The sequence below is a fragment of the Athene cunicularia genome (genome assembly GCF_003259725.1).
Source record: "Athene cunicularia isolate RWA chromosome 5 unlocalized genomic scaffold, athCun1 chr5_part1, whole genome shotgun sequence".
NCBI lineage: Eukaryota > Metazoa > Chordata > Aves > Strigiformes > Strigidae > Athene > Athene cunicularia.
In genome coordinates, this window is record NW_020799101.1 from 42,126,893 (window position 1) to 42,152,090 (window position 25,198).

Consider the following 25,198-nt stretch of genomic DNA (forward strand, 5'->3'; position numbering starts at 1 on the left):
GGGGGGGGGGGGGGGCAGGGAATCTCCTGTCAGTCCCTACCTGTGGGTGCTGCTAGCAGGAAACTTAAGATATCAGTAGTTCACAGGGTGAAATTCCTACCCGTTTGCTGTATGGGGCATGGCGCCCGCTGGGTGCTCCAGCTGCGCTGACTGCAGAGCTGGAGCTGGCAGAGGGCTTGGATAGAAGTTGGAGCTCCCAGCTGCTGCCCCTGCTCAGCTCTGACCCCAGGAACTGCCTCTGCCGCAAGTCCATGGCCGTGGAAGTGTCAGGAGTGAACAGGTACTGATGCCCGGAGCACATCCGGAGACAGGGACACAGTGAACCTAATGGATTCGGAGCTGGCCATTAGCTGCAGCCCAGACATCAGCAAAAAGGCAGATACTAAAAACCTAATCCCAGCAGAGGGAAGGGAGCTGGAGATCAGCCCAAATGCTGCTTCGCTTCTATTTCAAGAGGTAGGCGGGGTACTCCTGCCCCTTGTAGTGCTCCTGCATCATCCCCAGGCTTGTCCCCTCCTGTGCCTGGCTGTACTGTCCAGGGGGCCATGGGGAAGAGATTTGATCCAGGACTCCGTAGCCTCTGTGTTAGTGTCAGGACAGCTGTCCTGAGTCTGGCTTGTGCTCCATCAGGCCCAGAAGGCCAGTCAGTGTCAATATTTCACCTGCTGAGTATCCTCCTGTCATCAAACAACTTGTAGTCCAGGGTGGTAAAGCTGGAAGCAGTGTCTTGAACAGGTTATCTCCTCTGCAAGCTTATTGGAGGTCTCAGCAGCACATTGGCAGAGTCTCACGGTGGGAGGAGACACCGGGGTCACCTCCAGGTGCCAGGCTGTACTCATGTACCCCACCAGGCTGTGCAGGAAACAGGCTCAGTGGGAAAACCAGGGTGCTCCCTCACCCTGAGCCTGGCACGGTGGGCAAAGGGCTGGCTGAGTGCTGGGGGAAGGAGGTCTGCTCCAGAGTCATGCTGGATGGTCAGACAGCCATTGGGTGAGGGGCTTCCTGCTGGCAGGGGATGACTCAGTCCCTGAGAGGTGATCCTTATTTCTAGTGCGGGGTGAGACCCAGCCTCTGGTGTTGGGGTGTCTGAGTGGGTGTGCTGGGCAGCGTGTCTGGTGTGCTGCAGCTCTGCTCACACACAAGCTTTCAGGGTCCATCCTGCAGGTCCCCTGCTGTAGTGAGGGACAAACGCAGCACATGTGGAGGAGTGCAAGCCAGCACCCTGCTTTCTGCAGCCCTGGTGTCCCTACAGACGTGTTGAAGGCTGTTGCTAGCTGGATCCTTCCAGCTGCTTCTTGGGCCTGACAGGAGTGAGAGCACTTAAGGCTGATGTTGCTAGCTGGGTGGCCCCCTCTTGCCTTGCCTGAGAGCTGTGGCAAAATGCAGCTGTCCAAGTTGAAAGCACTAAAAATGTCTGGTGGACTTAAGCCTCCTACAGAACACTTGGACGCTGTGCTGTGGCACTGGGCTTCCCCCGTGTGCCCTGCACAGGCCTCTCCCCAGCCAGAGATATGCTGGGCAGCTGAACCCCGTGCCTGGTTGCGGACAGGGAGACTGGCTGGACTTCTGCTCTGTAAAAGTGTCTAGCAGGGCCCCGTGATTTGAGTCCTTGCCAAGAGGAGTTGCTCCCTGGTGCATTCCTGGGGTTTCAGACACGGAGAGGTAAGCAGTGAGGCGTGTTCCTGTGTCAGACCCAGCCTGAACTTGCTTGTTTCCTCTGGAAACAAGGAAACAGTCTGGTGATGAAAGTCCCTGATCCAGGCAAGCTCAGAGCTTCAACTAACACCCTTCAGAGATTGTTGGCTCCTCATCCCCAAGCACTGGGCTTCTGTTAGAGAAGAGAAGATGGCTTTTCGGTGTGACCTTTGCAGAATAAAAAACTGAACTCTCAGAGCAGCAGAACTGTGTGTGGTGATAATCCTGAGGAGAGCTTGATGCACGAGAATGGGCCATAACTAGAGGCACAGCCGACTGCTGTCCCAGGAAGATCTTCATGTTTTCAGGATTTTTTCTGCAGCTTGGTGGTGTTGGGGGCAGTGGGGAGATGGGGACATTGGCTTTTTTCACAGTTTATGTGCTGGAATCCAACCCTGTGGCTGCTGCTCAATCCCATCTCTAGAATACAGGGCTCTTTTGCCACAGGTTGCCTTTTCCACGGAAGTGCAAAGGTGAAATTCTCACTTAAATTTTGCTTATCATAAGACTGTGGAGGGAGGGAGGGATGGAGTGGTAATCCGGAGCATGGGGTTTTAATCCTGCTCTCTTGGCCAAATTCCATTCCGCCTCTGTAAATTCCTGCAGCTGCCCCGTTCTGTGCTGCCTGTGTGGTATCCGCCGGCTGGCACAGCCCCCCTCAAGTGGCAGCGTTTCAGCCATGGGGAGAGCGACAGGGAGGTGACCCCAAATCATAACGGACTTTGTCAGATGGGCGCTGCAGTACGTACGTGCTTTAAAGGTGACCTGCCGCACAAGAAACTGGCACCTCCCATCTCTTCGTAAAGGCAAAAGAAAGCGTCCCCAGTTGCCTCTCTTCGAAGTGCGGTGCCTTTTCTCAGTTGCCAGTCTCACTGCGCAGCTCTCACTGTGGCTGTCGGGCCCTTTCTCACCTCCTGCGCGCCTGGGAAGCTGCTCCTGCTGAGGCAGTCGAAGCAGGTCAGCTAAACTGTTGCTGCTCTCCCAGCTCCGAAAATGAGACCTGAGAGATTTGCAGTTTCTGTCGCCTACAGATAGGTAAGACAACAGGCAACGCTGCACCACAAAGTCACCCCTCTCCCGGCTGCCCTGCAGCTCTTTAGCAGGAACAACCAGGCCACCTCTTCACTTGTAGTGCCTGGGGGTACACAGCGGGGAAGCAGCATGCCTGGAGCTCTCCCTGTGCCCTGCAGGGCTGTTGTCCTGGGACCTGCAGACAGCTGTGCTTTGCCTCAGTGTTTCCTCCGTGGGTGCACGTTAGCTCTAGGAGAGACAATGGGCTAATACACCCACCCTGCCCTGGGCCTTGGTGCTGGGTGTGGGAAACTTGCTTATGGGGCTGGGGGAAACATGCTGACGTGATGGGAAAGCCCCCACTGCCAGCTCTCCCTAAACATTAACTGCTCACCTGATAATCACTGAGCCTGGGAGAGAGCAAAGGTGATCTTGGAGGAGCGGGGTGCCAGCACACGGGCAGCTTGGGTTGGGGAGCGTGGGGCAAGCAAGGTGGGTGCACTGTCCTGGGAGCACAGAGGGGTGGCCGGCAGGCAGCCAGCCTTGGGCTCCTGCCCATGCCTTGGGGGTTGGTGTGAGCAAGCACTCAGTGTTTGCGCAGCTGCTGGCTCTGCTGGCTTGACCCTCCCAGTCCCCTGGCTATCGCCCTGTCGTCGCTGGAGGCCAGGGTGTCCAGGCTTGAGGCGAGACCAGTGTCCTGCCGGCCCCTTCCCCGGTGTCTGCTATCAGCCTTTCTTAGAGAGGGGACCGGGGTGCCTCTTTCTGGCCTGTTTGCCATGTCCCCGATCCCTGCCAAAGCAGGAGCCGCCCTACTCCTGGGGAGAATGTGGGGGAGGGAGGATAACCTGCTGTGAACAGCACTTCTGCCCCGCACCCTCGCGCTGGGGTTGGAAACCAGCAGTATTGGGAAACCTCTCATCTTACTGCTGGCTGCGCTTGTCTGGCGCTGGCAAGGAGACTGAGGAGGGAGGGCAGAGAGGCCGAGCACCATGGCTGTGGGGACGGACAGAGCCATGGTGCCTGTGTGCTGCTACCCGCTGTGCCCCGTGCCTGGGAGCTGCTCCCAGCCTTGCCCTCCACTTGCTGTGCCTTTAACGTTTCACGGGGGAGGAGAGGCTGTGTAGCTGCCTTCCTGCTTGCCATCTCCTCCCCACCACCATAAACATCCTAAAACGCCTCCGCCTCGCCTGTGCTCCCCAGAAGCCTACCTGCTCCTGCCCCAGCTGGCGAGGGCCTGGCGCTGGGCCCTCGCGAGCGAGAGAGGGAGGCCAGGAAAAGTGTGCGGAGAGGCGGCGGTGGTCAGCCGGAGCGGGAGAGGGTTTCCTCCCCCGGAGCAGTGCTGTTGGCAGGAGGCTGCCCGAGGTCTGGGCTTCTCCCAGGAGCGTGGGTAAGCCCTGCGTAGCTGCTGCCTCCTGTGCCACAGTTGGAGCACTTGTGGCATGATGGATACCCAGGGACAGGACAGTCCTGGGGACTGAGCAACTTGTGCCCCTGGGCCGGGCACAGGAGCAAAGCGAGGGGTTGTGCTCAGCGGTGGGGCAGCTGGGGGGTTCCCTCTCCTGCCGGGGCTGGCCTGGGCAGAAGGACAGTGTTGGGGAACGACTAGGGCTCTGCAAGGGCAAGGAAAAGCTGCCTGAGGGGGAGGTAAATGCGTGTCCCAGGGCAGTGACTGCAGTGCTGCCTGGGTGGGGACGCAGCCTGCCCCTGCCCTGGGGCCCGGGGGCTGCCTTTGCAGGCGCTGCTCTGCCTTTGCCAGACAGGCTGGGGCTCGCTGCCGCAGCTCGCCCTCGGGTTATGGGGTGGGGGGCAATTTACGTTTCATCTAAATTGCTATGCAGGCAGTTTGCATCCTAATCCCTCAGCCTGCTGCCGGCGGAGGCGTCCTCCCACTACACCCTGCCTTCTCCAGGCATCTCCCAGCAGGTCCCGCCAAGGCAGGCAAGGAGGGTCGGGGGCTCCTCGTCTGCTCGGGCTCCGGGCAGTGGCCGGCCGCCTTTCCCCGGCCCTAGGGGAGCTGCAGGTAAAGCCTGTCTCTGCATAGTTAGCATTCCCAGCCCCAGCCTCCCGCTCTTCCTGCTGCCATCCTGCTCCCTCCCGGTGAGCTGGGTAGGTCTGGGGGACGCCGCACTCTCTGGGGAGCCCTGTGCTCTTGGGCTGGTGGGGCTGAAGCAAGCCTGGGCGATCGGGGCAGCAGCTCTTATTTCATTTTCAAACCTACGGTGGCGTTTGCACCCTGTGCAGGTGAGGGGCTAGTGCTCATATGGCAGTTGATATCTTTTCTCTCTGGGTAGCGAGAACTGCACCCCACCTGTGCCGTACCCCAGGCTGGCCATGCAGCCCCTTTCTGCCAGCCAAGGGCAGACAGGGTGAGCTCTGATGCCTTCCAAAGCCCCCTGCAGGGATCTCTCTGTGTGGACAAAGCCTCTGGCACCTGCCCCAGGAAAGGAGGAGGCAGGTGCTGGGTAGGGGGTAAATAATCCCGATGTTTCCCTTATCTCAGCACAGGAGGGATATCTGAGGCCTGGGAGCAGGAAGGGGCTGGAGGGAGGTGGGAATCCTCCCGACTTACTTTGGGCAACTCCGTGCCCCCGGCGCTGGGGGCTCTTGAGTAGAAAGCGAATTTAATCTCTTGTTTTGTTCGTTCTTTCTTCCTCCGAAAGGGGGGCCAGCGCAGGGCGTGCGGGGGGAGCTTGGGTTTGAGAGCGGGGAGGAGGGGGGGAAGTGTCAGATCTGAAAGGGAGGAGTAAAGGGAGGACGGGGAACGGCAGACCCGGGAGGGAGCAGCAGCAGTGGGCTGCCAGCCGGCTGGGAAGGAGGAGAAGGGGTGGTGGGAGGGTTGGCAGTGCTACGGGGGGTGTGGATGAAGTCTTTGGGTGTCTCTGGGAGGGTCTTGGGCAACTGGCCTGCTGCTGGTCCCATTCTGACCCCTGAAATTGTCGTCCTGGTAGGGTGCTGGGGACAAAGTGCTATTCCCTGCAGCAAGGCCCCCCCCAGAGGGGCCACAGGGGCAAGTGGGAGCAGGAGGGGTGCTGCCGTGTGCCATAAACTTTTCTCTCCTTCGTTTGTGCTAAAGTCCCTTTCCTGTCCCTCACCTTCACAGACTGCTCCGTCCCAGCTGACCTCCCTCATCTTGCCTCACTGCCCCCAGCTTGAGCTCAACCCAGAGTTTGGGGGATGCCCAGGTCAGGCAGGAGAGGTGGGGATCGGCTTGTGGGATGGGAGACAGGCTGCACCAGCGTGCAGAGACCTCGTCAGGTCCAGCAAAGCTCACGGCCGCGGCAGGGAGAAGGGACGCCTGGGCCTGGTGTCCTCCATGGGTCATCTCCCTCTTCCCTGTCATACTGGCACTTGGCTGCTCTGTAGAACAGAAAATCAGGGCAGTGCCAGGCCCCGCTTGCAGGGGACTGCAGTGCCAGGAAAAGGGGTGCAGCCCTCAGGTGCGGTGCCTGCTGCCATGGGGGCTCAGCTGCATCCCCCAGTGGGTTAGGGTGGCCGCGCTCCCTCGGGCTGGCCTTCCCCCAGCCCTCGCAGCATCTGAGCTTGTTGCTGCTTGTCCCTTGCTCCTGGAGAGTTTGCCATCCACCCTCGGCAGGCAATTCCTGCAGCAGCAGGCAGGCGTTTGCACCCCAACCCCAGGGGCTGCTCAGAGGGGTTGTCCTCCTTCGGGGCTGCCCATTTCAGCCCCCAAACGCTGGCGGCCCCATGGGCATCTGCACATCAATGGGCTCTGGAGGGTTTGTGCAGGGGGGAGCAGATCCTAATCCGGCCCATTCATCCCTACCGCGGCTTTTGTTGAACCTCCAGATGTTGCGCTGAGGGCAGAGGCTCAGTCTCGAGCTGCAGCAGGCAGGCAGGCAGGGGTACGGAGCGAGGCCAGCCTGCTCTGCTTGGTGGGGTTTTTGTCTACCCAGGGCACCCGGCTCTTTGGGATCTCAGGGCAGGGCTCTCGAGATAGATGGGCTTTTTGTCCCCATGCTGGGCCTGGGCACCGGAGCAAGGTGGCGAGCATGGGGCTCTGCATGGCAGGGTCAGGAGGGATCCCCCCACGTGCCCCCTTAAGCCAGCAGTGCCGGGAAGTGAGTTCCACCCAAGCGTTGGGGATTTTCCCACCAAACTGCATCGGGGCAGGTGGCTGCGAGGCGCGGGGAGGTGTGTGGCCCGCGGCAGAGCTGGCTACAGGAGCCACCCCCGCCAAGCCGCCAGCAGGAGGGCTGGGAAGGAGCCGGCGTGCTCAGCGGGGCTCCACACCTGGCCACCCGTGGGCTGTGCTCCCATGCGGCTGCGTCCTTGAGGCCGTGTCTCAGAGCAGTCTCGGCCCTTCGGCCTGCGGAGGCGGCGGGGGCAGGCGCCATTAACCACCCCGTGACCAGCCACCCAGCTCGGGGGGCACCTCCTAGCACAGCCTCTCCTCCCCTGGGAGCGCTTCCTCCCCCCCCTCTGCCTTTGGGGTGACAAGGGGCAAGGAACAGAGCTGGAGTGAAATGGCTTGAAGGACACCTTCCCTCGTCCTGTGTTTGAGGGTCCCCACCCCGAAGGGCTGTTGCAGCCATGGCAGGGTGGCAGGATGAGCCCCCGGGGGTCCACATGCCCCAACATGGGGTGGGAGGGTGCCGGCTGGGAGAGGCTGTTGCTGGAGAGGTGAAGGGTGTCTGTCTTGCCCAGGCAGTGTCCTGGAGGGAGCAGGGGATGGGAGATGTCCTGCTGGAGGATGACAAGGTGACACCCCTCTCTGCTCCCCTGCCCCTCGCAGGCTCTAGGATGCAGGGGCCAGCCGGGCTTGGGCTGCCCACCTGATCCTTGCCACCTGCGTCCCGCTGACACACCATGTTGCGCTCCTGGCGCATGAAGCTGAAGCTGCTGCTCGCCACGGTGACCCTGGCCGTCCTCCTCTCCTGGCTCTACTTCTTTGTGGGCAGCCTCGAATGTGAGTGTGTCTTTCTCTTTGTGTCAAGGGACAGTCTGCAGCAGAGGGTGGTCAGGGGAGGCTGAGGCCTCGGGGTGGTTGCTCTGTGGCCATGCAGATTGCTGCAGGTGTATCTGAGCTCTGCATTTCCAGGGGCATCCCTGGGGATCGGAGGAGCAGGGCTGTGACATGGGCAGGACACACGTGGGGTGTGCCGGGACCTCTGAGTTGGGGCTCTGCCCCACCACCCACACCCGGTGCCTCCCAGCCGAGCTCTGCCTTGCCATGCCCACCGCGTGCCCCCGTGTCTCCACAGACGGCCGCTTCCTCCTGCTGCCGGCCTGCCTGGGCGAGCAGCCGGGCCGGGACGTGGAGCGGGAGGCGCTGGCCTCGCGGGTGCGCAGGGTGGAGGAGGAGAACCAGCAGCTCCGCATGCAGCTTAGCCAGGCGCAGGCGGAGGGCAGCGACGGCAGCCCGCAGTGGGGGACCTCCGCTGAGGAAGGGGACTCCCCCGGGGGCGAGAGGAGCAACCGCACTGCCTGCCCCAAGCAGCGGACAGTGCACAAGTGTGAGGTGGGCGATGGCACCGGCCCGGTGGCGTGGGGGGTGTGGGATGGGGGGCTGGGACCCTGGCTGGGCACGGATGTGTGTGCAACCCACCCAGCGCTGCTGCCCCTGTGCTCTGGCTGTGCTGGAGCATCATCCTGGCTCTCTGTGGTGCTCAGCAGGCCACGGTCAGTGGGTGAGGGTGTCGTTGCTTCTCCAGAGAGGGAGGCCAGATAGGAGGAATGGCAGCCAGACCCCTGGTCCCCACTTGTGAGCCTCCCACCACTCTCTAGGGCTCCCTCTCCAGGGGAAGGGCTGGGTTATGGAGTCTCTCCCCATAGCATGGCCCCAGGGGAGAGCTGACAGGCCCCTGTGCGAGGGGTGTCCAGTCTCAAAAAGGTCTTGTTTGTCTCTGGGCAGCTCCTACACATTGCGATTGTGTGCGCCGGGCACAACGCGAGCCGGGATGTGGTCACCCTGGTGAAATCCATCCTCTTCCACAGGTAATGGGGAGGTGCTGTGCCAGAGGGCCCGCTGGTTTGGAGTTCCCAGTTGAGTGCTGCAGGGGGGACAGTGCTGCAGCAGAGGGGCTCTAGAGCCTCTCTCTACCCTCTGTGCCACAGGTCTGAGGTCAGAGGGGGATTTGTTTCCCCCAGATGGCTGATTTTTTTGCTGTCTGCCCCCTCGGCTGATGTCTGTCCCCTGGCAGGGGTGGGAGGGATGGGAACCATGTCCTCTTCCTCCCCCTGTGGCACTGAGTGCTGCTGCGCTTGCCCTTGGCAGGAAGAACCCTCTCCACTTTCACTTCATCACGGACTCGGTGGCCCACCAGATCCTCCAGACGCTCTTCCAGTCCTGGATGGTGCCCTCTGTCCATGTCAGCTTCTACAACGCCGATGACTTGAAGGCAGGCACTTGCACCCCCTTTGCCCTGTCCCAACCCGGTGCTTGGAGGGCTGAGGGGAGCAGCAGAGAGGGGCGAGCAAGAGGGAAGGGGTTTATTTACTTTTTCTCTTGGTCCCTCTCTCACCTGCTCCCTTTTCTGGACTTGCTGCTGGCCCAGCTGAGAAGAGGGTTGCAGGGCTGGTGCTGGATGGATGGGAAGGCCCCTTGGGGTAGCACTGCCTCTGTGGCAGAGCTGGGTCCCCCACTGAGCACTGAAATGCTGGGGTTCAGGGGGTGTTCTGGTGGCTGGGGGAAGAGCTGTGCCAGGGTGAGAGCAAAGGAGGAAATGCAGCCAGTAGGTGCCTGAAGGGCCTGGGAAGAGAGGTGTGTGGCTACCAGCGGTGCAGCTGGAGGAGATGCCCCAGGCTCGGTTGGCTCCGTGCTCTGTTGTGCCTCTCTGCTGGGCTCCTGCCTGGGCAGGGAAGGGCATGGCCGTGCCCAGACCTGAGGCCACATCACCTTGCAGCCGGAGGTGTCGTGGATCCCCAACAAGCACTACTCCGGCATCTATGGGCTGATGAAGCTGACGCTTACCAAGGCGCTGCCCTCCAACCTCTCCAAGGTCATTGTCTTGGACACTGACATCACCTTTGCCACTGACATCGCTGAGCTCTGGGCTGTCTTCGGGAAGTTTTCTGGTGAGGACAGGGTGCTCCTGGGGCCCTGGCAGGGCCCTGGGTGCTGGCCTCAGGGTGGCAGTCCGTGTCTGCCACAGCACCAGCACAGGGGGGTTGTTCAGGCCCACTGAACCTACAGTGAGAGGGGCTGCATCCGTGTCCCTCTGTTTCCTCAGACAAGCAGGTGATTGGGCTGGTGGAGAACCAGAGCGACTGGTATTTGGGCAACCTGTGGAAAAACCACAAACCGTGGCCGGCCCTGGGACGTGGCTTCAACACGGGTGAGTGTGGGCTGCCGGGGTGGGCCCTGCAGCTGATGGTGCATCCAGGAGAGGTGTCACTTGGCACGAGGAGGCTGGGGAAGGCTGAGGTGAGGCAGGAGAGTCTGGTGGGCACAAGGGGGCTGCTACAGCGTCCCGGCTGTGGGAGGGTGCAGAGAAGTGACATGTCCCAGGGGCCGAAGGCATTGTGGGCTGCTGTGCTCCAGCTCTGTAACAGCTGGGTGCTCCCTCGGTGACCCAGTGCACTCCTCCCTGGCACCCAGGGGTCATCCTGCTCCTGCTCGACCGCTTGCGTCGCCTGGGCTGGGAGCAGATGTGGCGGCTGACGGCGGAGCGGGAGCTCATGAGCATGCTCTCCACCTCGCTGGCCGATCAGGTAACCACCAGTCCCTCCTCCTCCAGGGTGGTCGGCCCTGCTGCGTTCCCATAGCGCTGCTGGCACAGCGGCGGGGGGGACATGCTGTTTTCCTCATTTGCCCATGCGCTCGCCTTTCTCTCCCCTAGGACATCTTTAACGCGGTGATCAAGCAGGACCCGGCCCTGGTGTACCGGCTCCCCTGCTTCTGGAACGTGCAGCTCTCGGATCACACCCGCTCAGAGCAGTGCTACAGTGAGGTCTCCGATCTCAAGGTGGGTGGGTGTCGTGCCTTAGGCCCAGCTGGCAGCTCAGCGCCATGCAGCTGCTCGCTCACTCCTCCCTGCTCCCAGTGGGATGGGGAGAAGAATTGGAAAAAAAAAGTAAAATTCGTGGGTTGAGATGAGAACAGTTTAATAAATAAAATAAACCAATAGTAATAGAATAGTAATAATAATAATAATAGTAATAAAAGGGATATTACTAAAAGGGAGACAATAAAACTAAAGGAAAAATAAGCCAAACAAGTGATGCACAACAGAGTTGCTCAGTACGCACTGACTGATGTCCAAGCCAGTCCCTGAGCAGCAATCCACCTTCCTGGCCAACTTGCCTCCAGTTTACTCACTGAGCATGATGCCCTATGGGATGGAATAGCCCTTTGGTTAGTTGGAGTCAGCTGTCCTGGCCGTGCTCCCTCCCAGCTTCTTATCCACTTCCTTGCTGGCAGGGCATGGGGAACTGGGAAATCCTTAACTTAGGATAAGCACTGCTCAGCAACAACTAAAACATCAGTGTGTTATTAGCATTATTCCCACACTAAATCCAAAACACAGCACTGTACTGGCTACTAAAAGCAAATTAACTCTATCCCAGCTGGAACCAGAACAGTGGGTTTGCTGCCTTTGAGGCGGGTGAGGGCCTAAGGACAGTGCTGGCCCTGGAATTCTGGGGGCCTGGGGGAGCCCTGGGAGCTGCTGTCTTTTCCTCCCCGAGGTGACACACCACTGCCCTCAGGTGATCCACTGGAACTCACCCAAGAAGCTACGGGTGAAGAACAAGCACGTGGAGTTCTTCCGCAACCTCTACCTGACCTTCCTGGAGTACGACGGGAACCTGCTGCGCAGGGAGCTCTTCGGCTGTGCCAGCCTCCCCCACCCGCCCAGCGACCAGGTGAGGGTGATGGCGGCTCTGCCCCCAGCCCTGGAGCCTGGGGGGGGGCAGAGACCCCCGTGCAGCCGCCCCAGCTCCCTGCGGGGCTCCTGCTCTCCCTCACCTTCACGGCATTGCAGCTGCAGCAGGCGCTGGAGGAGTTGGACGAGGACGATCCCTGCTATGATTTCCGCCGGCAGCACCTCACGCAGCACCGTGTCCACCTGTTCTTCCTGCAGTACGAGTTCCTGGCCCTTCCCAGCCCCACCGACGTCACACTTGTGGCCCAGCTCTCCATGGACAGGTACTTGCTGGTGGGGCTGGTGGGTGGTCGGATCCTGCCTCCACTCCTCTGGGGTGGCTCTGCAGCTTGGGAGTTACCAGGAATCCTGAAACATGGCTTCCTCACCCCAGCGCTTTGCAGTGAGGAGCAACACCCTGAGCTGGGAGCAGCTGTTCCCCCCGCTCCACCCTGAACTGGGCTTAGGTGGCAGGCGGCTTGCTGCCAGGCGCCCAGTTCTGGGTTTGGGGCAGGTCTCCTGCATACCCAGTGCCCTCTGCTTCACAGGCTGCAGATGTTGGAGGCCATCTGCAAACACTGGGCGGGCCCCATCAGCCTGGCGCTCTACATGTCGGACGCGGAGGCTCAGCAGTTCCTGCGCTATGCCCAGGCCTCAGAGGTGCTGAGCACCCGCCGCAACGTCGCCTATCACATCGTCTACAAGGAGGGGCAGTTCTACCCCATCAACCTCCTGCGCAACGTGGCCTTGGCCAACACGCAGACGCCGTACGTCTTTCTGACAGATATTGACTTCCTGCCTATGTATGGCCTCTACGATTACCTCAGGTAAGGCTTTCTCCAGCCGGCTCTTGCTCAGCCTGCCAGGCTCCCCAAGCAGCAGGGTTTGCAGGAAATGCCCTGGGCAGCATTTCTCAACATGCAGAAACTGGCTGCCTTTGTGCTCAACCTCAGGATCCTGCCCTTGCTTTTGTCAGACGCCAGTGGGTGAGGCAGCAGCTGTGGCTGTGAGGGCTGCCCCATTCCTCCTGCCCCTGTGTGGCATCACTGCAAAGTGTCCAAACTCATTACTGCCCTTCTGGGCAGGCTGGAGGGGCTGAGGAAGGAGGTTGTGGCCACGGCTCACAGCCAGGGAGACCTCACACCCTTTCTACTGCCCTAGGAACTCCATCCAGCAGCTGGAGCTGCCCCGGAGGAAGGCAGCTCTCATTGTGCCGGCGTTCGAGACCCTGCACTACCGCTTGACCTTCCCGAAATCCAAAGCAGAGCTGCTCTCCATGCTGGACATGGGCTCCCTCTACACCTTCAGGTAGGGACTGGAGCTGCCCTGCCATCCACTGGGGCCACCACACCCAGCAGAAGCCAGTTTTGTACCCTTGTGACTTGGAGCTGTGGGGCAGCCGGCTCAGAGGATCCTGTGCATCCTCCATCTGTCTTGGGGAGCTGCCGGCTTTCCCCACTCTCTCACTTCATCTCTCCCTGTAGGTACCATGTGTGGCCCAAAGGCCATGCCCCAACTGACTATGCCAAGTGGCGGACGGCCACCGTGCCATACCGTGTGGCGTGGCAGCCGGACTTCGAGCCTTACGTTGTAGTGAGGCGAGACTGCCCCAAGTACGACCAGAGGTTCGTGGGCTTCGGCTGGAACAAGGTGTCCCACATCATGGAGCTGGATGCTCAGGTGAGTGAGGGGCTGCTCCTGGTGTTAGCCGGGGGGTCTTGGCCGGGCAGTGGCCCGTTGGTACCACCAAGCCGATGCTGACAGGGCCACTGCTCTTCCTCCAGGAGTACGAGCTGCTGGTCCTGCCCAACGCCTTCATGATCCACATGCCCCATGCCCCCAGCTTTGACATCTCCAAGTTTCGCCTGAGTGCAGGGTACCGGGGCTGCCTCCAGACACTGCGGGAGGAGTTTCACCAGGACTTGTCGCGGCGGTACGGGGCTGCTGCGCTCAAATACCTCACCGCCGAGAGGAGCCTGTGACACCTGGGGACAGTGGGTGTGGGGTGCTAGCAGCACGCTGGAGAAGGGAGGGCGCAGGGCCTCCCTCCTGCCCCAGCCCACCACTGCAGCCTGGCCTGGGGGAACCGAGCCGGCAGCACAGCCACTCCAGCCCAGCAAAGGGATGCCCGGAAATGAGATGGAAGATGGCAGCTGCGAGAACTGGCACTGCCTGCGGGTCAAGCTGCTGCGGCGTGGCCGAGGGTTTTCCGGAGCAGCAGCCTTCCTGCGTTACAGGGGAACCTCCCCATGCCAGGGGCCAGGGATATTGTTACTCCCCATCCGCATGGATGCAGAGTCTGCAGTGGGGTTGGCCCAGTAGCAGTGCTGTGGGAGTCGCCCAGAGCAGGACGGGCTGTCTGCTGTCCCCAGCAGTGAGCTCCCAGAAGGGGCCTGCGCCTCACGGCTGGGAGCAGCTGTGCCATTGACAGGCCCCGTTCGCAGGGCTGCGAACCATCACGACGGGCAAAACTGCAGCCTTGTGGGCCAGCACGTGCTTGCAGAAATTCCTGACAGGGCACCATCCTGCTGCTCCCCTGCTCTTGGCAGCGCAGACGTTGCCATCGACAGTCAGGGACGTGGATGACACTGGACAAGACCGTAGCTGAGCACTGTGGTGGGATCCCCATGTTGGGAGCAGCTGGGCCGGGCACTGTTCCACCGCTATCACACACTGGAGCACAGAGGATGCATTGCTTTCCTCACGCTATTTAAATTATTTAATACTTTTCCCATAAGAGTTAAATGATTAGGGTGCCTGGGTTAGGTTTTGTTTTTTTTTTTAGTTCTTTCTTCCTCCCGGATGATTTTGCTGGTGGCCCTGGAGGCTCTCCAGGCCAGTTGCTGCTGCCGTCGCTGCTGTTCTCTCCTTTGTGTTACTCTGGGCTGCAAGAGCCAGCTCTGTGCAGGTGTGAGGATTTCCGTCCATGAGGAGCCATACAAAGCGCGGGGTATGGAAAGGGCACAAGCGCCTCTTGCTTATTCTCTCTTTTTAATTTAATTTTTAAATTAAAGCTTTTTTATTCTTTTTCACATCGGTGTTAGAACTGCCTGGTTATTCTGCCGTGAGCGTGCACATGTCATCTGGAGGGAGAGCAATACAGGGGTAGCCAGAGCCTTGGCTGGGGAAATGCAACGCTGGCCTTGCTCTGCCTGGCATGTTTGAAGCCTTTTTTGCTTTTCTGGCTGTCACAGCAGGAGGGCTGGGGAACAGGGAGCAACAGCAGGCAAGAGAAATGCCCGTGTCAGCGAGTGGCAGGCACACCGCACCCCTGCCAGCTCCGAAACAGCTGGCGGTGGCTGACTCTGGTGGCACCAAGGCTGCCGGGTCCCAGCGCTGCAGCAGGACTGGCAGCCTGGGCGGCGGCGCAGCCTCTCTCCAGCACCAGCACCCTTTAACTGGAGGCTGGGGCTCCATGGCTTAGGCATCATGGCTTAGACATGTAGACAGTTGAATCACATCCCAGGAGATGTGGTTTCTTCTGGCGGTGCTGCTGCTCATCCCTGAGACCAGCGTGCTGAGCTGGCCGCTGCGCCGTGACCCGCAGGGCCTTCCCCTCGCCTGCAGCTCTGGCCATGACACGCAACGGGACCGACCAGGACTCCCCCTTTGCTTTACAAGACTGTTGGGAATAAAATCTGGCTCTTAGGCCACACGAGCTGCCAGCCTCGCATCTGCAGGGCGGGAGGACAAGGGGAGGATGCCAGGAGCAAGTTGTGAAGCTTTATTTGGGAAAGGGCTGGGAAGACATTGCTAACCACCGTGAAGGCAGGAGCAGCTCCACCTGACCGGTCCCTAGCAGGCAGCTTTTGTTTAGTACAGCCAGGGCTCACCGATATCGCTCTGCTTCTGCACTAAGTGACAAGACAGGTTTAGATCAGATCCCGACACTAGTTTAGCCTGTTTTCTGCTAGAGACATGGTGGTGGAGCAGTGCCAGGATGGAGCAGGCCTCTTCTGGGCGTTTCTTTGATGGCCAGGCAGCTAGAGAAACGCTGGCTCTGCAGTTTTTTGGAAGGTGTACTGCTGTGGCTATAGCAGGAGGCCTGTGTGCCATCATTTGCAGATAACTTCCCGGCCTAGACCGTCTTTAGGCCAAAATGTGCCAGGCCATGTGGTAGGTGCCTGGCATAATCCCAGCTCGGTTTTGGTCTCCATGTGCCCTCTGCCGGGCAGCATCAGCTGGAGGCAACCAGTGAGTCAGAGCCCCTTTTAAAGCTAAAATTCCTTTCTACAAACACAACACCCTTCTCCCTGCCAAGCAAGCAAGCCTCGAGCTAGAGCGGGCCATGGCCATCACATAAAGCAAAGCCACGCTCAGAAACCCCTCCCGGGGTCGGGGGACTTTCTGCAGGCACCGTGCTGTCCCCTGTGCCTGTGTGACCTGCTGTCCCCACCTGGTACATACAGCTAAGGAGACAAGAGATTTTATTGTGTTTTATTTAGTAAAATGTTAAAATAAATAAATACAAATTGATCAGATCTGTACCCCCTCCCCCCCCAACTTTAATTTGCTAAAATCTAAACACAAATGTACCAAAACTGAAACCACAAGGGACTTGAAGGCAGCAAAGAGACTGCAGATCACTATGAGCATCAGGCTAAAAAAAATAGAGATATTTAAAAAACCCAAACCAGCTCACAAGTCGGCGTTCTCATGATGTGATTCTGTGACAACAGAGCATTACCAGTCAGAAAGGGCATTTTACACCAGGGCCTGCAAGGACAGTAGACGGGTGGGGAGAGGGGCAGCGCGGGCAGCACCGGCTCACCGAGGGCAGAGCTGTGGCTTCGCCGTGTGGAAACCCGGCCAGGAGAGAAGCTGCCACCATCCCCTCGCAGCACCAGGCCCGCGGCTGCAGGGGGGCTGCACTGCCAGAACTGGGGGGGTCACCACCAAAAGCACCTGGAGAAGTTGGGCAGGCTGGGGAGGGACCGGGGCTCGGCCACGGCACCCTTCAGCATCAGCTCCTGGTCCGACCCCAAGCCAGGGCTCTCGCTTTACAGCTTGGTCTCAGGTGAAACGCTGGGGTGTGGGGGGACGGGACGAAGCAGGGCACGCAGGCGGGGTGGTGGTAGCAACAAGTCTACTGAGGTGGTGCCAGCACGATGGCAGGAACGTGAAGCCGTGATCGCGGCCTGAGTATTTTTTCTATTCAAGCAGAGCTGCCTTCACGACCCGCCCGACCTCGGCTGCGGACGACACAGTGGGTGTTTGCAGATTAGAGCCGGTCAGCCCCCAAAAGACAAAACACCGCGTGGGAAGCCACCCCACTGCTGCACCAGAACCCCAGGCAAGCAGCAGCTCACCATCGCTTCTCTGCGCCACAGGCTCCGCTGCTGTTGATGCAGCAAAGTTGTTTCCTTCCTCTGCAGGAGCCTGAACAGGTTGGCACTAGCAATCTCCCCCGTTATCTTGCTTCATCTTTGATTACTGGAGTTTGCAACCCGTGCTTTGCTTCTGTGGGACTATGAGAAGCGGCCAAGATGTCTCTGCCAGCGTAAGAGGGTTCTTGGGGGGGGCCCTGCAGCTGTAACTGGAGCAAAGCAGCTCATGAGACATGGCTGCCTGTTGGCTCTGGTTGTGTGGGGCTGCTAGGAAGCTGCCCCAGCCTCAGGGCTCACATGGTAGCAAAAACCTTCCTTAAGGAGGGTCTTTGCTGCCTGTCACATGTGGCATCAGGATCGACTCTGAGACAATGTACCTTCTGGAAGGGAGAGCTGACAGGTGAGACACTACTCCTGGCTCTAGAGTCAGTCACTGTTTTGATGCCAGTGATAATTAAAGAAACGTATGAGACTATCATTAGAAATTACACATTAGCCCAGATCAAGCAGAAACAAGCAGCCTCCTGCCGCACCCAGCACGGAGCACGACTGTACCTCTTCTTTCAACAGCGCCTGCTCCCGGGTGCCCGCAGCCCACAAAAAACAGCTCTCGCCATGTCAGAACTGCCAGTACCCGCTCTACAGAAGGGAATGCAAGACACGGAGGGCTTGCTTGCTTTCTTTTTTACATAAGTGCCCTCCTCTCCCTTCAATTTTGGCACACCCCACCTGGGAGGCCAAGAGCAGGACATCAAGCAAGGGGAGCCCCTGCCCGTGCTTGCACGTGCACAGCGTCGTCCCAGTGCTGCTGCAGTATCAACCCTCAGTGCCTGGGATCCAAAACCAAGGCTGGCGCTGAGCCCGTGCCAGCGCTGGGACCTGTGTCTGCCACTGCCTCCCTTCCCCACCTGAGCTACACCTCCAACACCGTTCCAGTTGCTCACTGAGAAAAGGGCTTACTCACAGCTCAGAGGCAACAGTAGTTCATTTCTTTTCCAGCGATGCAGCTAAAAGGCGGCAGGCGACAAAGGGGCAGGAATTGGTCGAGGTCTACATTTGCTGGTGTAAATTTAGGATAAAGGAAAAAGATTAAGATTCCCCAGGTGGTGAAAACTCTGCTGAGCTGAGCGCCAGCAGACCAATACTGCTCATTGCTCCTGCCTTTCCGTGCCACCTCCTCCACCCAGGAGCCAAGCTTCCAAGGCTTTTGAGTTCCCTCGGCACTCCTGATGACAGTAAACATGCCCTTAAGTACTTCTTCCTTCCTAAGACAGGGACTGGGCTGAGTTTCTCTGTCTGAAGCATTTGACACTTGCTTGGGTACTAGGGAGTGAAGAAGAACAGACACAGAGCTTACTACCTGCTAACACACGAGAGCTGGGACAGCCATTCTCCCAGGAGGGTGCCCTGTGTGCTACTGCTTAATGTAGCCTTGATGCTACCCTCAGCTCCTGGAGGGCTACGCTGAGCTCACCACATGGCTCTGCCTACCTGCACGGGTGAAGCGCCCCTTTGCATGTGTCCCTAAAGAAACCAGATCCTAAGAAAACAGGGAGGCACTGCTGCACAGAGGCGTTTTGGCACACAACTGCCAGATGTGACAGAGCAGGAATCTTGCACAGATACTCCAAGAAATGGCTGAGAAGTACCTGAGTGACAGGTCCTGCCTGGCGTCATCTCCTCCACTCACTCGGGGCTGAGGGCTCTGGAAGCTGATGCTGGTTTCAACTAGACTGATGGTGACACTTGAACTAGGAAGCTGTGACCACACTGGCACAGCCGAACCTTTAGCTAGTCTCAGGAGTATTTCTAGCCCAGAAAATTTTTAATTAATGTGGTCCAGATCAGAGTGGGCTCTGGCTGCTCCACAAGGTCTGCTTGATCAGCCTTATCCCACGTAGCAGAGAAGTCAAAGGCGGCTCTCGTCAGGATGGGATCACTTGGCACCAGAAGCAGAGCTAGGGATGACTTAGTGCCACTTCATTCCCACTCTGCTGCCAAGCAGCTCTTTTCTCCCACCACACTTGGTCCTTTTGGAATACAGATCACCCCAGACCAGAAACCGAGGTAGGATAATGAGCCTTTTTGCTCTAGTCTTTCCATTGAACTTTCAGAGCCTGCAACTTCAGCAATACCTGTCTCTCACAAGAGAGCCCTGTTTCACTCCTGGATTTTTCCTACCCTTGCTTTCCCTCCTTCCCATCTCTTTCCATTTCTTCTCTCTGCTCTGTTTTACCTCACACAATTTTAATTTCCTTTGCTCTTCCCACTTCCTCTCTTCTCCAGTCTCCAGCCCCATACCCCTTCTCACTGCCCTTGCTTCTCGAAAGAGGCTTCTGTCCTTTCCTTTGTCCCTGCAGCACGCAGATCTGGCCCGGGGCGGGGAGGGGGGGTGAGTGGTGAGAAGCCCTGGCCTGGCTGCTCTCGTGCGACACACTCCAGGGACTCACACAGAGATGTTCACAGCACCGATGCTCTCGGCAGGCCTGTTTGCTGTTCACTACTCAGGTAGTTTAGTAATACTGACAGGGGATAGAGACAGACCCTCACACAGGTAAGGTCTTGGTTTTCTGAAACAAGCCCACATTTTAAATTAACCTCTAGGAGAGGTGTTTGTCTTTTCATGGGTCTGTAATTACCAAGCTTACCAGTGCATGGTATAAATAATTTTCTTTATTGGCAAGTTTCAACTATGTGCTCAGCCTATACAAGACACAATGATGCAGAAAGTTTTTGTCCCAGATAAAAGATAAACACGGGAGAAATGGGAGCTAAAGGTAAAGGAGAAAGAGAGTCATATTTTTCAAGTATTACATTCCATTCTGTAGGTGTTACAAACAGGACTGAGGCTTAAAGAAGGATCTGAGTAAGACGGCAATCACCTGGAGACAAGATGTCTGCAGCTCTTGTGTTTTCCTGATCCCACCTGATTTTTAGGGCATTCCCTGGTCCAGGTCTGACCACTGAAACCAAGAATCCACCGGTGTGTCACTGCGAGGCTTGCTCGCGTGCTCTCAGAGACCAGGACCTAGCTGGCTGCTGGAAGGGTTCTTGAGAGACCTCTTGCCTTCTGAATGCCAGAAACTACAGAATCCACATAGTGCTTGGGGATGGCCTTTGCTGAGGTAGTTTGTTGGCCAGGCAAGCCTAAGCGCCAAATGAATTAGCTGCACGACAAAACATCTTCCTCTTTCTCCAGGTTCCTGACTCTTCTTCTACACACTTGTCACAAAACTCTCTGCAGTAACCCAGCAAGGTTGAACTTGCCCTGGATCTTCAGAATCCCAAGGAAGGACAAATGGAGGTGAAGAAGGGTCAAAACAGTTCTGAGAAGACACAACAAATTCTGCCCAAAGGGGCATGGTCCACAAGGAATTATTTCAGTGGTTATCTGAGCAGCTCAACAAGACAGGCCCTCAGTAAAAGAGTGAATTTTGGTTTGACATCTGAATATGATATTTTAAAAGCATGTTTTATTAAAAAAACATGTATTCAACATTAGTGTTTCAGAAGCAAAGATGGCAGGGTGCAACCCAGCTGGGGAAAAAAAAAAGAGAGAGAAACATGTGCACTGCAAATTCACAAATATTTTCCACTGTATCCACATGGGAAGGGAATTTTAGTTTACTCCCTATACTGTGGGCTGCCACAGCCTGGTGGGGCTAAGAGGGAGGTTTCACTCTGGGTTCTCCTCAATGCTGACCATGCTGCTTTTCGGGGCTGTCTCTGCAACAGTACAGGGATGAAGATGATTTGAAGCCAAGGACGTCACAATTAGGGTTCACATTTCTAGACAGCTGGAATACAGATTTGCTTTCTTAAGCCTGGTCAGCTAGGAAGGATAAAATACGATATTGTTTTTCCTACCAACAACAAAACCAACAGGTCTGCCCATAAAACTATCACCTCTTTAATTTCTAGGTTAATGGCTTTTAATTCATATCCCCATGGACAGAGACTTGCTTGCAACAAAGTCCTTATTTTGCTCATGCAAACCGTTAGTTCCTCCTACCAACATGGCAACTCCTGGCTAATGATGTCCTCGAAGAATCATCCGTGCTACTCACCCCACCTGCCAGTCATCCCTAGCAGCATTGCCTTTATCACATTTTGTACAGCACTAAAACCGCTGCTGGCTCTAAATGGAGGCAATGAGGATAATACTAATTCTTCTAGCCAGGTCGTATGCTCACTTTCCCACTCTGACCACAACACACCTTTCCAGCTGTTTAGAGAACAGATTGCAAGGAGAAGGGAAAAAACTACTTCTGCAAAGCTTGCTCTATTTCTGACCAAAGAAGCAGGGTGACTTCTTAAAGCCCTTAGCACTGGGCTGAGAGCCAGGACCGTCTCTGGTATAAGCTTCCTCTGTGGTCTCATCTCCTCCTTTATAACAGAGATTTAAAAGCCACTTATTTCCCACCAATGACAAGCAATGACATAAGAATTAGTTAATATCTTGATGGTGGTTTGGAAATACAAAACGCCAGTCATTATGTCAGCTTCCCAAAGAGCAGAAGTTTTAGTACAAACTCACTCTAACTCAAACATTACATGAGAAAAAAAAACAGATCAACCCAAACCTAGAAGACAAGCTTGAGCTTTAAGTTGTCAAGAGTTTAAATTTCTCCTTTGCCTGGAACCTCTTAGAGCAGCTAGGAAAAAAAAAGTTCCTCTGTATTTAGCAAATGCCAATTCCTCTTGCACCCTGGTATTGCTAATCAGGCAGAGATAACCCCAATTTATTTGTGTCTATGTAGCAGCATCATTGCCAGTGTCAGTGCAGCCCTGGGAATGCTCCTTGTCTATTGACTGATGCCACTGCAGAGCCAGGACGGAAAGCATCCAAAGAGGATCAGTGGGAGAGAGGGGGAAAACTACTTAGCAGCATCAAAAAGTCTAAGTTAAGATAATTTCTCTGACAGGTAATGATTAACTAAAGGCATCCTTTTACAGTCTGGAACACAAATGCTGAACAAAAGGGACATAAAAGTCTATACCTCTCTACTTGGATTCTGGAGACAAGCAGATGCCTCAGAAAAGCAGTAATAGCTCTTTTAACATGTCCTAGCTGGTTAACTGCACTCAAACTTAAATATGGCTACCAGTGTATTTCACTTCCATCCCCTCCTGAACTGGCAAAGAAAACACAAGGGCTATCAAGTCTTCAGGCATAGCTTGCTATCCCCAAATAGTGTGGTGCTTCCCAGAGAGCTCTGAACACTAGAAATAAGAACATGGGAATCACAAAGACTCAGCGCACCTATCCAGGAACGTACTCGATGCCTCAGAAAATGATGTTAAGGTTTACCCTAGTGGCCAACTAGAGAATAACCTCGCCAAAATGGCACTTTCTCCCGAGTATCTGGCCGTTAGCTGCTGGCTCATATTCTAAAGAAAGAAGGCTCATGATCAGTTTGTTTTTCCTCTTCATCCCTTGAAATACAGTCCCTTGTTTAAATGTTACACGTTGCTGGCCCAGTGCTGCACTGTGGTAATGACCCCCACTGGTAACTGGGTTGATGCAAGGCCGTTTTTAGTTTGATCAGTTTTGACGTCGCCTGCCCAGCTGTCTCCCTGCCACCTGTGCTATCTTACCCCTCCAGCTCCCCTAGTTCCAGAACAGAACTCAAACATCAAAAGACAGAGTCGAGGTTATCACAGGTTCAGCTGAGAAGTGCACGTAAGAGTCACTTTCCCAACTACAGACAAATGTGAGAACTCTGAATGCCAGTTCTGAGCTCAGAGCTGAAAATAGTGCACACTCCTGCAGGAGGAATAAAAGTCCTTAATAAAGGGCAGAAGGGCAACCTAAAGGAGAGGGAAGAAAACAGCTCCAAGAATCCCGCAGAAGCGTACTTGGCTGTGGCAGCAAAGAGACTCTCTCAGGTTATGTAGTGTCTGGAGTGTTCACTTCTTGCTCAGAAATACATCCTTGAGATCCAAAGCTTTTCTATCTTCCACTAGAAACAGCCGAGCAGGTCTGGCTCACCACCCAACACACGCTCTCAAGGGCACCGCACCAGGGCCTCTGCCTCACATTGTGTGTGTGTGTGTGTAGTGGCTCGACTCTGCTCCCACTGGAAGTAAAGGGACTTTTCCCAGTACTTCCAGTGGAAGCGGGGTTTGCCCAAATGTTTATGTGCAGTAGTGACACTAGGCAGATCTGGGACACAACCCTAAGTGACCAGAATCAACACTGTAAACTGAGACAGACCTCACAATAACAGGAAGCACAAGGCAAGCTTTGCTATCTAGAGTGAAAAGATTATGCGAAAGAGATGAACTCCTTAAACAAGAGGGTATAACAGAGAGTGATTTCAGTTCAGCCAACTCACTGTCTTTCATTCTCAAGCTCTAATCAGTCCGTATCACAAAACTATAAAACCCTTAAACAAGCACGCTGCCAACTGCTTTTCTCTGGGTTACAAACGCATGAAAGAATGGGGGAGATATGGCAACAGCAGAGACAAGCCTGGCAGATCCTCCAGGTGCGGTGAGATCCAGCACTGTAGGATTTGATTCTCTTTAGAGTTTAGCCAATAGCATGTATGGTATAATCTATGGAAACTGTCCCATTGGATTTTAAAACACAAACACAGCAGAATGTCATCATAAATAAGCAAAGTCTGTGTTAAAAAATTCTAAGTACACAGCATTTTCTCCAGTTCTGACACCTTTTTAATAGAAATCACTTGTTTAGGAAACAAATAGCACTTTTGTATTTTTTTTTTTTTTACAATGTTTCTTACCTTGATCTTATTTTAAGTAACACTAGGAAGACCTCAATATCTTTTATTTTCCTTTTTAATTTAAAAAAGTTGTTTGTTTTTTTTTTTTCCCCCAGATACAAAGATTTTGCCCTTGCATAAAAAAACAGTGCCCAAAACGATGACACAAGGACTCACAAAGACTCACTGTATCTCACTGACACTATTACTTCTAATCTATACCATGCAAGGTCCCATCTACCTCTTTAATTAGACTGTCAGCCTGAAAAACAGCTTTTCTATTTCTTATTTAGTTCTTGTTACCAAAAGAAGAGAAAGGAAGTGAAAGAAAAGGACATTTCTCTGTTCAGTTCACACGTCTGGGTCATGTGCTACTTTGTTCAGGATACCTTTGTTGTTTATAGAAAAGTGTTGGGATCTCATTTTCAAGTAATTGATGCACACTTTCTCTCGGGACACCTCCATCCAATGCTCCAAGCTGACCCTGGATTCTGGCCCTCTATTTTCCCATTCCCAACATAGGCTTTCTGGATGAGTGTGAGGACCCAAACCAACTCTGCAAAGCATGTCTGTTGTTTAATGTGAAGAAACAGGATTAACCCAAAGCTGTTGGGACAGTAGATCCTCAGCCTGTATATGTGCTGGTTACTCAGTGAAAAGTCCATTTCCTTTCCTTTTGTATGTCTCCTGTCTAAACAATAGTAAATACTGCTTATTTGATAGACTTGTCCCTTCTGGGCACTGGGATTTGATAATTTATATTTCTGGGTTTTTGGTTTAATAGTACTGAGAGTTTAGAAACAGGAAAAGCCCACAGGCTCTTTGGACTTGTTTTTGTTTTCCCCTAGCTAAACAAACTGTTCTGCAAATAAGGATTTGAAACCTGCTCTCCTCCCTCATCCCTGCTCCTCACCCCAAACAAAAATAAAAGAAACCTATAGTGGCTGTGGAGGCTGCTGCAGGCACACACTGGTGTAAAATATAGAGAGAGTAAATATATTATTTCACTTGGCATGGTGCTGGCAAAGAACCCCCAGCTGGCACTATTCATGTAACATGGTCCAAACTTTGCATTAACACACAGAATAAGAAGGATCAATTGGCAAACTCCGGTGCCGCCTGGCACAAGCATCTTCACGCTCTCTCTGGAATCAAAGAACTAAAGAATTCTGCACTTTCCAGAAGAAATCCAGTTTTGCTTTTCTAGAGTTTCGTTATTTTGCTCTTCCTCCTCGCCGCCACCTCCCTTGGCTCCTTCTTAACTTCACTGTGTTATTTAGTCTCATCGCCCTTGTTACAGTTCACCATGCAGCTCTGGGAAGGGGAGGGGGCTAAGGTGGAGGTGGCAGCATTAGTATTGTTAGTGGAGTCCATGCCGTTGGAGATGGCTACTGAATTGACCTCAGAGTTTATGGGTTTTGAAAGGTCGATGCCTTGGATGAGGCGGATCAGCTGTTTTACCTTCTCCAAGGAGCTGTGCATCTCCTTCTGTTTTGCAAGGATGGTATTCTTCATTTCCATGCATTTCTGCAGCAAAACAGAAAAGCAGTAATAAGTTCAAGCTTATGAATGAAAGAAGGTAAGAGAAGGAAAACGATATTCACAGATCTAAAGG

At 55.4% G+C, this 25,198-nt stretch overlaps 2 protein-coding genes across 5 annotated transcripts in view; one reads left to right on the top strand and one right to left on the bottom strand.

Annotated features, from left to right (window-relative positions):
• LARGE2 (LARGE xylosyl- and glucuronyltransferase 2) overlaps positions 1-14,531 on the top strand; it is a 24,495-nt gene extending 9,964 nt beyond the window's left edge. Inside the window, exons 3-16 of the mRNA XM_026849779.1 lie at positions 7,457-7,630; positions 7,926-8,182; positions 8,576-8,658; positions 8,939-9,062; positions 9,567-9,738; positions 9,894-9,998; positions 10,262-10,374; positions 10,503-10,628; positions 11,371-11,526; positions 11,646-11,809; positions 12,074-12,352; positions 12,687-12,833; positions 13,010-13,205; positions 13,310-14,531. Of these exons, the coding sequence (XP_026705580.1) occupies positions 7,531-7,630; positions 7,926-8,182; positions 8,576-8,658; positions 8,939-9,062; positions 9,567-9,738; positions 9,894-9,998; positions 10,262-10,374; positions 10,503-10,628; positions 11,371-11,526; positions 11,646-11,809; positions 12,074-12,352; positions 12,687-12,833; positions 13,010-13,205; positions 13,310-13,507 (2,220 nt within the window). The 5' untranslated portion in view covers positions 7,457-7,530 and the 3' untranslated portion in view covers positions 13,508-14,531. The remainder of the gene's footprint in view (positions 1-7,456; positions 7,631-7,925; positions 8,183-8,575; positions 8,659-8,938; positions 9,063-9,566; positions 9,739-9,893; positions 9,999-10,261; positions 10,375-10,502; positions 10,629-11,370; positions 11,527-11,645; positions 11,810-12,073; positions 12,353-12,686; positions 12,834-13,009; positions 13,206-13,309) is intronic.
• Positions 14,532-15,949: 1,418 nt separating this feature from the next.
• PHF21A (PHD finger protein 21A) overlaps positions 15,950-25,198 on the bottom strand; it is a 139,967-nt gene continuing 130,718 nt past the window's right edge. For all 4 annotated transcript variants that reach the window (XM_026849191.1, XM_026849193.1, XM_026849194.1 and 1 more), the window contains exon 18: positions 15,950-25,110. In XM_026849191.1, the coding sequence (XP_026704992.1) occupies positions 24,856-25,110 (255 nt within the window). In that variant the 3' untranslated portion in view covers positions 15,950-24,855. The remainder of the gene's footprint in view (positions 25,111-25,198) is intronic.